This window comes from Orcinus orca, chromosome X, assembly GCF_937001465.1.
Source record: "Orcinus orca chromosome X, mOrcOrc1.1, whole genome shotgun sequence".
NCBI classification, from domain to species: domain Eukaryota; kingdom Metazoa; phylum Chordata; class Mammalia; order Artiodactyla; family Delphinidae; genus Orcinus; species Orcinus orca.
The window spans coordinates 15,708,287-15,723,767 of record NC_064580.1 but is presented as its reverse complement, the minus strand read 5'-3'; the positions used below and the strand labels follow the sequence as shown (position 1 = coordinate 15,723,767).

The window sequence follows — 15,481 nt, the reverse complement described above, 5'->3', positions numbered from 1 at the left end:
TCTTCCTCCCAACCCCTTACCCTGTGGCAACCCCCTGTTTGTTTTCTGTATCTATGACTGTTTTTGTTTTGTTATGTTTGTTCATTTGTTTTGTTTTTTTAGATTCCACGTATAAGAAATCATACAGTATTTGTCTTTGTCTGACTTACTTCACTTAGCATAATACCCTCTAGGTCCATCCATGTTGTTTGCAAATGGCAAGATTTTATTTTATTTTTTATGGCTGAGTAATACTTCATTGTGTATATATATCACATCTTCTTTATCCATTCATCTGTTTATGGACGCTTGGGTTGCTTCCATATCTTGGCTGTTGTAAATCATGCTGCAGTGAACGTAGGGGTGCATATATATTTTTGATTAGTGTTTTTGTTTTCTTTAGATAAATACCCAGGAGTGGGGTTGCTGGATCGTACAGTAGTTATATTTTTAATTTTTTGAGGAGTTTCCATACTGTTTTCCATAGTGGCTGCACCAATTTGCATTCTCAACAACAGTGCATGAGGGCTCCCTTTTCTCCACACCCTCACCAACACTTGTTATTTGTTGTCTTTTTTTTTTTTTCTTTTTTTCTTTTTGCGGTATGTGGGCCTCTCACTGTTGTGGCCTCTCCTGTTGCGGAACACAGGCTCCAGACACGCAGGCTCAGCGGCCATGGCTCATGGGCCCAACCGCTCCGCGGCATGTGGGATCTTCCCGGACCGGGGCACGAACCCATGTCCCCTGCATCGGCAGGCGGACTCTCACCCACTGCGCCACCAGGGAAGCCCTATTTGTTGTCTTTTGATAATAGCCATTCTGACAGGTGTGAGGTGGTATGTCATTGAAGTTTTGATTTGCATTTCCCTGATGACTAGTGTTGTTGAACATCTTTTCATGTGCCTATTGGCCATTTGTATATCTTCTTTGGAAAAGTGTCTGTTCACATTCTCTGCCCATTTTTTAATCGGGTTGTTTGTTTTTTTGATGTTGAGTTGTATGAGATATTTGTATATTTTGGATATCAACCCCTTATTGGATATATTATTTGCAAATATCTTTCACCATTCAGTAGGTCGCTATTTCATTTTGTTGATAGTTTCCTTCACTGTGCAAAAGCTTTTTAGTTTGATGTAGTCCCATTATAGCTGATTTGTAATAATACCACCATTCAGAAATGTATTACGTTAAAAGGAGGTAGTAATTGATTTTTCACCTTGTAGGAAAGAACACCAGAGAGGGATACCATGGGGCAAACAGTGAATGAAGGTAAGATTTACTTGTCTAAAGATGATAAATATTTTTATTTATTCATTGGGAATGAGTATCTTTTGGTAGATTGAATGTTTGGGGGAAAAAAGCCTTTTTAAAAGTAGTTATAGAAGACGTTAGGTGCTTAGAATTGGAATTTTAGAACCGAATAGCTATTAAAGGTAATCTTGTCTTCCCTTCTTAGTTTTATAAATGAGAAAGCTGACACTGAGGGAGTTTAAGTGAACAGGTCATAAAACAATCTGTGACAGCCAAGATCACAGTCCAGATTTTCTTGCTCTAATATGGGTGATTTAAAAAATGCTTCATCCTGTCCTGCTCTAGTGAGAAGTTTGCTCACTGTCCCATGAATATGCCACACTCATTTGCACTCTCTGTTTTGAGTTGTGTTTTCTTTCCCGTTAATACATTCTTCATACCTTTGTTGTTCTAAATCCTGTTCTTCCTTCAAGACCCAGTTTAAGTCTTCTGTCTCTCATGACTTTTTCTCTGGCTGCATGCTGAATGTTGTGCTCTGCTATTTCCATTTTTGTCAAGTGTATTAGTTTAGTATAGTCTCTGTACCTAGATTCTTAGCTTCCCTAGAGCAGGAACCAGGCCTTTATAATTTCACTTTCTTTCCTATTAGAAAATCTTACTGTAGAACTATTTAGTAAATATAAATGTGTACTGTCTTCATACTATCCAAATTATTTAAATAGAGAGCAGCCCATACATCCCTGTCGAGTGTTCACGTATCTTGAAGAGTCACTCAGTCATAACCAGAAAGTAGATCTGTTACCTTAAATGGTACACCTGGCATCATTCATACATTCTTTTTTAAGAAATTTGTCACTTGACAATTCAAGCATCAGTAAGGGTAAAACAGCAATAGATAGAAACACATGAAGTGTGGTTAAATTCGTTAGTTCATAATGATACTAAAAAACAAAACAAAATTTATTTGTCATCTGTGGAGAATGGTAGGGATACGACTCTTTTTTTTTTTAATTTTTTAAATTTTTTGGCTGCACGGCATGTGGTATCTTAGTTCGCCAACCAGGATCGAATCCATGCCCCCTATATTGGAAGCACAGAGTCTTAACCACTGGACCACCAGGGAAGTCCCACGGATACAATTCATTATCTTGAAAACTAGAAAATAAAGGAAAAGAACAAAGTGTTGATTGTGACTTCCCTTTGTGAGCTCTACCTCAAGGTAACTGAATGGTTGAAGAGGGGAGGTTTCTCTCTATAGAAGTTTTCTGGCTAATAAAGACAGGACGATAATTAGAATACCTCCATTTTGCAGCCACTAATGAACTAATGGATCTAGGCAATAATCATCCATGGCAGCTCATATCACAAAAAGAGAGAGAACTAGGTATATTAGGAACCCCCTGTGAGAAGTACCTATGAAGTCATCTTCTCTCTTCCTCCCAAAGAAGCCAAACCTGAATCTGGTTAAGCTCTTCTGGCTCGAAATAGCTATACGAATTAAGAGAAAATATAAGGACCAGAAGAACCCAGCATTATGAGGAAGTAGTCAGCAAACTCCAGGTTGGAAAAATCTGAACTGGTATCATCGGCAAAAAAATTGCTAGGGGAAGGGGGAAAAAGAAGGAGGAGGAGGAGGAGTCTATAGATCAAAAGAAATTTAAGAAATGTATCTGCCATTGCTCTGTATGGACTTTATTTGGGTCCTGATTGAAACAGACACATTTAAAATATTTAGGACAATGGGGAAAATGAGAATACTGACTGCTTATTTGATAATATTAAAGAATTTTGGTTAATTTTTCAGCATAATAATAGTATTATGATTAATTTTTAAATGAGTCATTTAAGAAATATATACTGTAATAAATGTGGATGAAATACATCTTAGACTTGAAGTCCCAAGGTCCAGTACTGTTTGAGTTCCTCAGCCTAGCACAGAGAAAAACTTTGCCTAGTCCATTGAATTACATTGTAATTTAGCTTCCCTTTTTTTTTTTTTTGCGGTACGTGGGCCTCTCACTGTTGTGGCCTCTCCCGTTGCGGAGCACAGGCTCCGGACGCGCAGGCTCAGCGGCCATGGCTCACGGGCCCAGCCGCTCCGCGGCACGTGGGATCCTCCCGGACCAGGGCACGAACCCGTGTCCCCTGCATCGGCAGGCGGACTCTCACCCACTGCGCCACCAGGGAAGCCCCCCTTTTGTTTTAAATTCTCAAAAGCTTGCGCTTTATTTCTGAGGCACATTAATCTGAACATTGTAAGGATCAGCCTAGCTCATTTTGGTTTGTTCGTTCATTCATTTAACAAATGCTCAAGGGTGTTCTGTATGCCAGGTCCTTTTCTAGGCACTGAGGATACAGCAGTGAACAAAGGAGACAAAGTAAAATTTAAAAATTCCTGATCTTTTGGAGCTTACATTTGAGTGAAGTGAGACATACAGTAAACAAATAAGCAAATTATAAGGTACATTATGGGCTTCCCTGGTGGCTCCGTGGTTGGGATTCCGCCTGCCAATGCAGGGGACACGGGTTCGAGCCCAGCTCTGGGAAGATCTCACATGCCGCGGAGCGGCAAAGCCCGTGTGCCACAGCTGCTGAGCCTGTGCTCTAGAGCCCTCCAGCCACAACTGCTGAGCGCACGTGCCACAACTACTGAGGCCCACATGCCTAGGGCCCATGCTCCGCAGCAGGGGAGGCCCGCGCACTGCAACGAGGAGTGGCCGCCTCGCCGCAACTGGAGAGAAGCCTGCACGCAGCAACAAAAGACCCAACTCAGCCAAAAATAAAAATAAATAGATAGATAAATAAATAAATAAAATTTAAAAAAGGTACATTGTATATTGGAAAGTGAAGTCCTATGCAGAAAATGAGGATATTAATTATAAAATTAAAACTGGCTTCTATTAGAAAATAGTTTTAGTTTATGGTTTTTATAAGTACTCTTTCAAACTGTTTCTCTGGCCTTCTGTTATTTCTCACTATTTTCTTTCTTTTTTTTTAAGAGTCAATGGATGCAAAGAAGGAGAATCAAGAGAAGGCTCCTCAGTCAGGCACATCTTCTGTGCAAGATGGTAGGTTTTAAATTAGTTCAGTACAACATATTTTTCTTCCTCACTCAGTGTTGATATAAACTCTTCTCTTACTGCTTTTGGTATAATCTCTGTATAGTAAGCTCCTGTAAATATAAAATCTAAGCAATAGGAAAGGTCAAAAAGATAGTGTTTAATTTTGGAAATTTTACTTTGGTTTCACGTAGAGAGGGATTAAGTTAAAAGATAACCCTGTATTTCAGTGCAAATGTTGCCAAATTAAAGATATATAGTTATTAATTACCATGAATTACCAATTTAAAATAATTTGATTATTAATAAAAACTCTTCTAACACTAGAGTCAATGTGAAAGTCCTTTTTTGATGGTCAAAAGACAGTCCAGTGGATTAAAGCTTAGGCATTGAGGGGGTCTGACAGATCTGTTCTAGAATCTTGGCCTCATTCTTTACTGGCCTTGTGACCTTGGGCAAATTACTCAACATTCTTAGTCTCCTTTTTCTCCTGTGTAGCACAGGGATAATACTACTTATCTCGTGGAACTATTAGAATGAAAGAAAATGAGTGTAAAGCACCTAATATAATGCCTAGGCTTATAGTAAATGTTCAGTAAATGTTAACTTTGTTTATGAAGTCTGAGTTATTAATTCATGTTTTAAGTTTTTTTTATTGTGAACAGCATGTATATAGCACTACATCAGAGACTCAGGAGATAGAATCTGACTCATTGCACCTGCTCTTAAGGAAAATGAGAAAATAAGTCATACATAGACAAAAGGCTGAATTTAAAAAATACTACAGCAAACTTACCAGAGATTTCCAGGCAAACCTCTTGCCCCTTGTCTTTCTGTTGTAGCTGCCCTGCCAGCCCTACTCTTGGAGTAAGTAGTTCACCCATGACTTTCTGTTCCTACAGGAAGATTGCCTATAGAGGTAATCCCCATGGAGTCATTCTTTCTCACTGTAGCTGTGTCCTCAGTGTTTCCTTAGCTCTCTTTCTCATTGGCCTTGTTTTGTTCCTCAGGTCTTCCTTCCAACCCCCAAAACCCTCCAAAGGAAATGGAGGCCATTAGGTTAGAATGTTCTTCCTTATCCCTACAAATTCCTTTCCATTTTTTTAATATAACAGTTTTATTGAGATATAATTCGTATATCATACAATCCACCCATTTCAAATATACAATTCAGTCCTTCTCAGTAGTACATTCCCAGAGTTGTGTAACCATCACCATAATCAATTTTAGAACATTTTCATCACCCTAAAAAGAAATCCTGTACCCAATTAACAGCCACTCCCCATTTCCTCCCAGTGCCTCTCCCTAGGCAACCACTTATCTATTTTCTGTCTCTATAGATTTTCCTATTCTGGAAATTTCATGAAAATAAATTTGAAAAAATATATTCTTAAAGGTTGAAACTAGTTAACTTTTCAAAATTCTCAAACTCTCTGTTTGAGAAATTCTGATTAAAAATGATATTACTTAATCAAATTGACAGACATCTGCAGATATTTCTCAGGGCTCTCACTCTAACATCTCATTTTAGAAATCAGTGAGTGACTGCTGGAAGGTAAGCTCCAAGAGAGCCAGGATTTTTGTCTGTTTTATTAACTGCTGCATCTGCAGTACCTAGTACAGTGCCTGACACATACTGGTGACCTTCTATGGGAATCCATTGATGAATAAGACAGACATGATTCTTGCTGTCTTTGAGCTTAAGTAGACATTAAACAAATGCCCAGTTACAGTTGTGATAAATGCTATGAGGTATTGGGTGCTGATCATTCAGCTGAGAAGCTTCAAGCTCTAGATATTTTGCCCATTTTCTTTACATAGCCTCTGAACCCAAACCCAGCACTGGTAGAAGACATTATGATGCTGATTTACTCTGGAGAAGACTGGGGGGCCTCATAGATTATGTTCAGTTTGCTGAAAGGTGTTTGGGTTAATGTATGGACTAGAATAGAGTACAAATCAAACAAGAAGGACCATAAACATGTGCAGGTAACAGATCACAAAGTTATGTATGTACATCTGTCTCATGAACAGGTCTATGAGTTCCCAGGGCTCCTTTCTGAGAGAGGGTAAACCCCCCCCCCCCCCAAATCTGTCAGTGAGGATAAGATGCAGAGGCAGACGGGAACTTCATGCTTGTCTGTGACTTTGACTGTTTTGGCTCCTGGTCAGCAATTCCAGCTGTGATATTGTAGATGTATCAAATCTAAATTAGTAAAGCCTTTTGCTATGTGTGTTTCCCCCATGTTATTGGCAGGCTCTCATCATATGGACAACCAAGCTGAACGGTTCTGTGGACTAAAAATTTTTGCCTTATGAATAAAGAAAAAAATTAAGGCTCCAAAGGTTAAATTAACTAGCAGTGCAATAGAAAATAATTGTATTATGGAGCACTGGTATAAAGGATTTGCTAGTTCAAATTATAGCCCATTAAGACACAAATGGTAATAGAATATTTTAAAAATTGTGTTGGATAAAGTATTTTCCAATGTCGTTGAAAAATTTTACAAATGTAACTGGTTTGTGGAAGAGTCTTAATTAAGTTCTTTGAGGTATAATTGTGAAATGGTTTTGATTTCTCAGTCATTATTTTCAACTTATACTCCTTTCTTCCTGGTATGGTGGCTCCTTAATGACATCCTAGTCAGATTTTTTCCCCCATTCATGTTTTGTTTTGTTCTTCTTTTGTAATGCTCTCCAAGGTCATATGGTGGTAGAGCTTCAGTTAGAACCTTGGGTCTCTTGATTGTCAGGTTAGTGCTTAGGAGGTCACTGAAATAACCTGGTCAGTTAAATTTTGGAACCACAGATCTCAGTTTTCACTTTTAATAAAGCTATCCAGTATTCTTAAGTTTAGGCACAACTATGACATTTAGTTTTAGAATAATAACATAAACCATTTATTGAGTTACTTGCATGTGTACTACTTCACTTAGTTCTCAAAATACCTTATATCATATGTATTACTTTCCTCATTTTATAGGTGAAGGAACTGAGGCTGAGAAAGTGAAATGACTTGCTCAGGGTCACATAGCTAGTAAGAGGCAGAGTCCGACTGAAAGGCGGCAGGTTCATCTCCAGAGCCTGTGTTCTTGACATTCTGCTGCATACCTTTCAGCACTGTGGTAGTGCTTGCTTTACATTATCTGGAAGAAGAATTAAACCCAGTATTTTTTCTTTTAGTGGAAAAATCTCTAAAAGGGTATACAGTGTTACATATGACATGCTTAATACCACATATAATATGTGTACATACACATATAAATGCATACTTTCAGGTAACAGTGGTATTCTGAAGCTGGCTCACATCAGCTTGGGAGAGCCAGTGGTACACATTTCTTCCCAACTTTGTGGTTGGTGACTTTACCTTGGCACCTTGCAATCACTCAGCCATGGTGGTAGTATTTACACCACAGAAATCTGCAAACACTACCAGTCAGGCTTTTTGTTTGTATTTTCTGGAAAGTTGGCTGTTAAACATTTATTAGCAGTGTGTAAGTGGAACTGTTATATCCTTTGAAGGATATATAAGAGGCTAGTAACACAGATTCCCCTAGGGAGGGAACTGTCGAACCCAATATTTTTATAGTGAGGAAATTAGACAAGAGTATAGAAAAAAACGTCATGGTTGATGAGAATTAAACTTTGTATGAATTAATAGTACCTTTAATACTGCTATCAAGTCTTTCAGTGTCTTGGCAGTGTGACTGGCACAGTGAATTGAAGTGTCCAGGCAAAGTATACTGCTTTCTGACCTTCTCTTCTAGCATTATAATATATCATGAAGACTGAGTGAGAGAAAGGACAGCAAGAGTTTGTAGAAAATACAGATAATTACAACAATGCATATCAGTCATTGCACTGACGACTGGTTTCTGCTTTGTTCTGCTACCATATTCTTAACACCCTGGATGGGGATCTAATAGTCAATTGAGAAACAATGCTGGTTCTCAGAGTTTTTCTTTCCATAAAGTATTGCTTTATTTCTGCTATACCACACATCTAAACACCTTTAGATCCCTGTGAAAAACAAAGAAACGACTTCACAGTAATGGGATGAAATGGTAAAAACACGTCTTGAGTAAATTTATATTTGAGACATATGAGTAGAATTTGCTATTACTCTATAAAAAGTCCTTTAGTTATTTCTAGAGTTCACATTTTTGGAATCACTGTGCTGCAGTCTTCATTTCATCAAGATGATCTGGATTGTAATTTATATCAGAGCTGTTATTAGGAAGTTGTCTTATTTTTTATTTCCATGCTGGTAGTCAAATGTAGATCAGGAAATTTGAATCTGTTCTTTAAGAAGTATTTCTTTGAAGAGATATGGAACTAAAACCCATTTTATTCCTGAAAGTTAGTATACATATTATATGTATTAATGGGAATTCCCTGCTGGTCCAGTGGTTAAGACTTGGCACGTTCACTGCTGTGGGCCCAGGTTCGATTCCTGGTCGGGGAACTAAGATCCCACAAGCTGCATGGCATGGCCAAAAAAAGGAAACAACAGAACTATTTTTGCGTGTTTTTTTCCAGATGATTTTAACTGGGAAAATTACTTGAAAGAGACTGGATCTTTAAGTGCTCCTTCAGAGTGTTTCAGACAGGTATGCCAAAATTCTGTAGATGTCATGTTGTATATATTGATGTAAACTATTAACTTGTTGAAGGGTGCCTGTGTGATTGTTAGGTTCTAGTAGTGTGAGGAGATAGTGGGATTGTGTTAGTGCTGCTTAAGAACCAGATGGTCTCTTTGCATCCATTCATTAAGAATTTACTTTATGTCAGATCTGGAGAGAAAGACAGACATGTAAATAATTAATTATGAAAAGTGTGATAACTATACTGGGAGGGCTTACAGAAGAGGTGGCTATCTGAGGTGATTGGGATGAGGGGAGGGATATTCCAGGCAGAGAGAACATCCAAAGCAAAGGCACGTGGGTGTAAAAGAACCTGAGTGTTAAGGGATGGTGTGGAGTGGCTGAAGCACAAAGTGGATAGAAGTGATAGTATGGGAATGAGATTAAGGTGCGGTGGCTTTTAACCTGTACTGAGGATTTGGACTTTATGTTAGGCAGTGGTGAGCTGCCATTTGGCTTATTTTAAGGGGGATGGCCTAATCATATTCTTATTTTAGAAAGCCACTCAGGATGCATTTTTGAGGCTGTATTTGGGTTGCCTGGAAGTGGGCAGATTAGCAAGACCAGCAGTGGGCAGCCAAGTCAGGCTGCATGTCAAGCCAAGGAGAGGGTTTGGAGAAGATCTTTTTCTTAACCCTTATAGCTCTTACTTTGTTCACCAACTGCTGTGACTGTTACTTAAAACGTACTTAAAAATCAAACTGACCATTTGATTTTCTTATAGTTGATGCGTTATAACAAAATTTTATTTATATGTATGTATATATATAGTCCCAGATTCCACCAGCTAATGACTTCAAAGTTGGTATGAAACTGGAAGCCCATGACCCTCGCAATATGATTTCAATATGTATCGCCACAGTCGTTGGAATTACTGGTGCCAGGCTACGTTTAAGACTGGATGGTAGTGACAACAGAAATGATTTTTGGCGGCTTGTTGATTCTCCGGACATACAGCCTGTTGGGACATGTGAAAAGGAGGGGGACTTACTTCGGCCTCCACTGGGTAAGGATAAACAGTTCTTAAAATAACATATTTTTGTTAATGTAATATTCAATAGAAATAATTTTAACTGGCCTTTTAAAAATCTCTTCTTCTGGGCATTCTTACAAATAGATAGTCAGGTGGTTACTGTGGAGAATGTATGAGAAAGTAACTCAGTACCATATGTTACAGAGTTTCACCTAAGTACATATTTGGCATTTGTGTGCTAAAGGTTCCCCACTCCAGAGCAAGACTCATTCTGCCTTAAAACTTGAAATGTCAAAAGCAGCTCTACTGGATTACACAGGCAGATTCAGAAACCCTTCTGGGGGAGAAGTTTGTAGCATTTGATATGAGTCACTTCCTCCCTCAATATTGTCTAATGAGCCATTCATCATTTTTGGTATGGGGATGAGCACAGCAGAAGGGTATGATTTTACATCGGGACTCCAGTTTCAGACTTGGAAATTTCATTACACCTATGTGGGAAGAAGTCATGGTGAGAGGGGTAGGAGTCAGTACCTATAGATCTTTGAAAAGGAGGAGATGGATGGAACTCTTCAGCAAAGATTTTTAATACAAAGCTCTCAATTTTGACCAGGTTTTTAAAAGGTAAGAAGTGTGTGACACTAATTTTGTGCAAAAATTTTCTCTTTTAATAAGAGTACCATGGTATTCTGTAGAATATAAGGATTTAGTTTATTACTTCTACATTCTGAGTGAATGGTGGGTATTGGCTTTTGTTTCTTTACAATGCTAAAAATGAAAATTCTCTATTATAAAGCACAGTGAGAGAATGGATTTTTTTTGTCTCCTACTAGTGAAAAACTCCCTGAGAACCAAAAATGTAAGATAATAATAACTACTCTTTTAGCAATATCTTTTTATACTGTCCTTGCTGTAATTGTTACTTATTCCTAATTTGGTTTAAAATATTTGAAAAAACTAATCAGAGATGTGTTATTCCAAGAAGATGGTTTAGGGTGTATGTGTTTTATGCTTTTCCCCTTTTCTTTCTTCATATCATTCACATTTTTCGTTGTTTATTTTTATAGTATTTCTTAATTCATACAGAATTCTGTAAGAGACATAATATAAACCTGAGACTTAGTTCTTCCCTGTTTGGATTTTATTTCTCTGTTTACAATATGATACTATGTGTTTGTATTTTGTTTAAAGGAAACATAGCTATTGTGATTGTCAGCATTTCAAACACATAACCAAGTTTATAATCATTCTTTTTTCAAATTACTTTTAGAGTTTATTAATTAAAAATATGAAATAAATAGCAATACATGCTGATGAGTGTGTTTTTTGACAGCACATAATAAAAAATACAGTTTTTGCCAATTTGCTCATCAGGCGCTTTTGAATAGTTTCCATTTTAATGTAACACAACTTATTTCATTTTCCTTTTTAAAAGCTTTATTTATTTAAACCTTAAAGGTTATTATTTAAAAGTGTTATTTTTGTATTTTTTTGTTTTTTGTTTTTTTGGCTGCGTTGGGTCTTTGTTGCTGCGCACAGGCTTTCTCTAGTTGTGGTGAGCGGGGGCTACTCTTCGTTGTGGTGCATGGGCTTCTCATTGCAGTGGCGTCTCTTGTTGTGGAGCACGGGCCCTAGGCACCCAGGCTTCAGTAGTTACAACACGCAGGCTCAGTAGTTGTGGCACACAGGCTTAGTTGCTCTGTGACATGTGGAATCTTCCTGGACCAGGGATCGAACCCATGTCCTCTGCATTGGCAGGTGCATTCTTCACCACTGCGCCACCAGGGAAGTCCCTAAAAGGTTTTTTTTAAAGTTTCAACATACATGGAGAACAGTGTACAGCTTATAAATGAACACACTTGTATAACCAACACCCAAATCAAGAAATAGAACATTGTCAGCACCCTAGAAGCCCCATTCCTGCTGATCCCCAGTCATATCCTCCTCCTTCCCAAAGGTAACTACTGTCCAGACTTCCTAATATCATGGATTAGTTTTATCTATGTTTGAATTTTTAACGTGCACTTTGATCTTTTTTGACGTTTTAATCTATGTTTGACTTTAGGCAATTAAAGAATTAAGAAAAATGCTAAATTAAAAAAGAAAATCGTGGTACATCATGTAATAGGATAAGATGGGGGTTAAGAGAAAGGCATAAGGACCAGAGAATGATTCTTATGTACTATTCTAACCACAGTGTGGAGAATCCATGCTGTGGATAACTATTTATTATATATCACTAATAATACTGATTTATTTTAAGAGAGTGTGTAACAACCCTCCCCCATTTTTCCCTAGCAACAATTATTTTCCTAGTCAGATTAAGGGTGTTTTGGTACATGATTATTATAGGATGACTTTCTGTCTGAACTTCCTTGCGTATTTTATCCTATTGATGGACCCATTGCCAATGTGATTCATGTGCCTCCCTATCTTAATGCATGTATTCATCAGGGATGCATGCCAAGTTCTCACCAATTCTGGCATCAAGGGAGGCAAGTGTTGCATGTAACAGATTGCCCCCAGAAAATACTAAAACTAGCAGATCGCTGCTCCCTGCTACACATGCCAGATGCTGTGATATTCACCATTAATTGATGAGATCTCTAGAGAAGACACCTGTTGAGTCTATTTTGATAGTATCTGATAAAAGTTCTAAGATAAGATCATTTAGTGAGCAAAGTTTACTAAAGTGAGAGCTGTCTTTTTTCCCAATATAATGTATGAAAAATTTCAAACCTACAAAAAAGGTGAAAGAATTTTGCAGTGAACCCCCACATACCCACTACCTAGGCTCTACCGGTTATCATTTTACTATACTTGCTTTATCACTTATCTGTCCATCTGTCCTCCTGTCGATTCATCAGTCCATCATATTTTTAAATGCACTTCAGGATAAGTTATTGACATCAGTGCATTTCTCCTAAATACGTTCGCATGCATATCATTAACTAGAGTCCACTGTTTATTTACAGGTTTTTTCCTTTTGAGGCGAAATTTACATATGGTGAAATGCACCATCATAAGTGTACATTTGCTGAGTTTGACAGAAAACTGTCTTTCGGAAAGGAAATAAGGCAGAGGCTCTGAGGAAAAAGAGGGACTGGAAGTCTTTTGCGGCCTTTTTACCCGGCGTGTGTGATTGTTGGTGGGGAATGGAAGCTCTCCTGGGCTCTGGCTTGGATTTCTCCTAGTATTGCCCATTCCCAACATATATGTGTATGTTGGTGAACCCTAGCTAGTGGCTTCTTTAAGATGAGAATTTCTACCCCCACTGTAGCATTCTTGTTTAATAGTACAGTGGATACAGTAGCACTGATTGGAAGGTACACCAGCTCCTCTTGCCCATTTCCTGAGTTCGTCAATAAGAAAGTCATTCTCTGAAGGAGAATGGTAAATGAAACATTTTTTTTAATACCACCTTGCTGTAATATCACAGGGAGGCTTTTTAAAATTGATTTCTGCTTTATTTTATAAAATAGGGTACCAGATGAACACATCATCTTGGCCAATGTTCCTCTTGCGAACACTGAGTGGATCTGAAATGGCACCTGCAACATTCTTTAAGAAGGTGAGAAAGATGTTATGAAAAGCTTCCATCAACTGGGCTGTGGTTTTATTGTTTCAGTGGGTGCATAAATGCTTTGTCTTCTCTGATATGGAAAGCAAAAATGGTTTTAAAATTACTTGATTGGCAAGCGTATTAGTCTGCTCGGGCTGCTGTAGCAAAGTACCACAGACTGGGTGGCTTAAATAACTGAAATTCATTTTTTCACATTTCTGGAGGCAAGAAGTCCAAGATCAAAGTGTCATCAGGGTTGGTTTCTGGTGAGGCCTCTCTTCTCAGCTTATAGTCTTTTCGCTCTGTCCTCACATGGCCTCTTCTCTGTGCATGCGTGGAAGAGAGGAATCTCTGGTTTCCCTTTCTCTAGAAAAGACACTAGTCCTATGGGCTTAGGGCCCCACCATTAGGACCTCACTTAACCTTTATTACCTCCTTAAATGTCCTGTTTCTAAATATAGTCACATTGGGAGTTAGGGCTTCAAATTATGAATTTTGGGAAGATGTAACTCAGTCCATAACAGTGGCTTGAACAGAAATTTATTTTCTCACAGCTCTGGAGGCTAGAAGTTGAGATCAAGGTGTCAGCAGGCTTGGTTTCTTTTGAGGCCCCTCTCCTTGGTTTATAGATAGTCGTCTTCTCCTCTTTGGGAGGAAAAGATACATGAGCTATGTATCTGCATCCTAACTTCCTCCTCTTATGAGGACATTGGTCATATTGGATTAGGGCCTACCATAATGGCCTTATTTTAACTTAATTATCTCTTTAAAGACCCTATCTCCAAATGCAATCACATTCTGAGGTACTGGGGTTAGGACTTAAACATATGAATTTTGGCTGGGTGGGGGGTGAGACACAGAAACACAATTCAGCCCGTAACAGCAAGTCATTAAAAAAGGCTCAGTTTTAATCATCCAGTAGTCAAAATGAATTAGTACCTTCCTTCTTGACCTCAGATACAAAAAGGGGTACTCTACTGGAAGCAAATGTTTGTTATTATTTTTTATGTACCTTCAGAAGTGAAGCTTCGCCTCAGTTTGCTATGTTAGTGGTCTCTTTGATATTGGAGAAAATGAAAGTTGAAAGTTGAAACTTTCACTTGAAAGTTACTTGGAGAGATTTGGTTGCAGAAGTAAAAGAATGTTATAAACAGTCATCAGAAAGAATTTGTTACAAGGAAATACTTGTTATATAACAAAGAGGGAAAATTCCAAAAATAGTTTATGCTCTTGAGAAAATGTTGAAAGAGTACACTGTGTTAAGAAACAATGAATGAAAGCCAAGTTTTAGTTAAATTACGGGTCAAAATATTTCTTTCTCACTCTCTGTCCTCATTGTTTTCTCAGTCACTTAAATTTTATTACAACCATTCATATCAGGAGTGGTAAACATTGATTGTACGTTTTAAAAACTTTTCAAGAAGATTAAAGATATAAAGATGTGCAGTGTCATTTGACATGATTCCTGCATTGCGAAGAAAAAATCTTGGAGTATAGCTTTGAGCAGCATGAATGCTGTAAGTGGGCTTGCCCTACCAGCAAGGGGCACAGGTGAATGCAATCCCTTTGGGCATTGTGTAAAGCATATATGAGGATAGCTAACAACAAAAGAGATGTTTAGTAGTAGTCTTTATTAAATACTTACTAGCTTAGGCTGTGGCTTTAGAAAAGCCACTGGATCTATTTTACTTATTAAGTTGCTTTATCAGCCAGTCACATGCCACATGTCACATTATGTTTTTCATTTTTAATATTATAAAAGTAATTTACCTTTGTGTGGGGGGAAAAATCAAACTATATACTTAACTAAAGTGAAAAATGAGTGTCCATTTATCCCGTCCATTCCTCCGTTCTACTGTTCTCTCCAAAATGTTCTTCTTGACCTTTATCTGTGCATTCACAAACATATATGGGCTTTTATTTCTCAAACATAAATTGGAATATATTTTGTGATTTAGTTTTTCCCCTAAAATATGGATTTTTTTGAAATTTCCATTTCGTTTCATATATATTT

At 37.9% G+C, this 15,481-nt stretch overlaps 1 protein-coding gene across 3 annotated transcripts in view; it reads left to right on the top strand.

Moving 5' to 3' along the window:
• The window catches only part of SCML2 (Scm polycomb group protein like 2), an 88,981-nt gene that overhangs the window by 17,844 nt on the left and 55,656 nt on the right, over positions 1 to 15,481 (top strand). For all 3 annotated transcript variants that reach the window (XM_004269640.3, XM_033427881.2, XM_049704727.1), the window contains exons 2-6: positions 1,203 to 1,248; positions 4,230 to 4,298; positions 8,829 to 8,899; positions 9,704 to 9,938; positions 13,388 to 13,476. In XM_004269640.3, coding sequence (XP_004269688.1) covers positions 1,227 to 1,248; positions 4,230 to 4,298; positions 8,829 to 8,899; positions 9,704 to 9,938; positions 13,388 to 13,476 — 486 coding nt within the window. In that variant the 5' untranslated portion in view covers positions 1,203 to 1,226. The remainder of the gene's footprint in view (positions 1 to 1,202; positions 1,249 to 4,229; positions 4,299 to 8,828; positions 8,900 to 9,703; positions 9,939 to 13,387; positions 13,477 to 15,481) is intronic.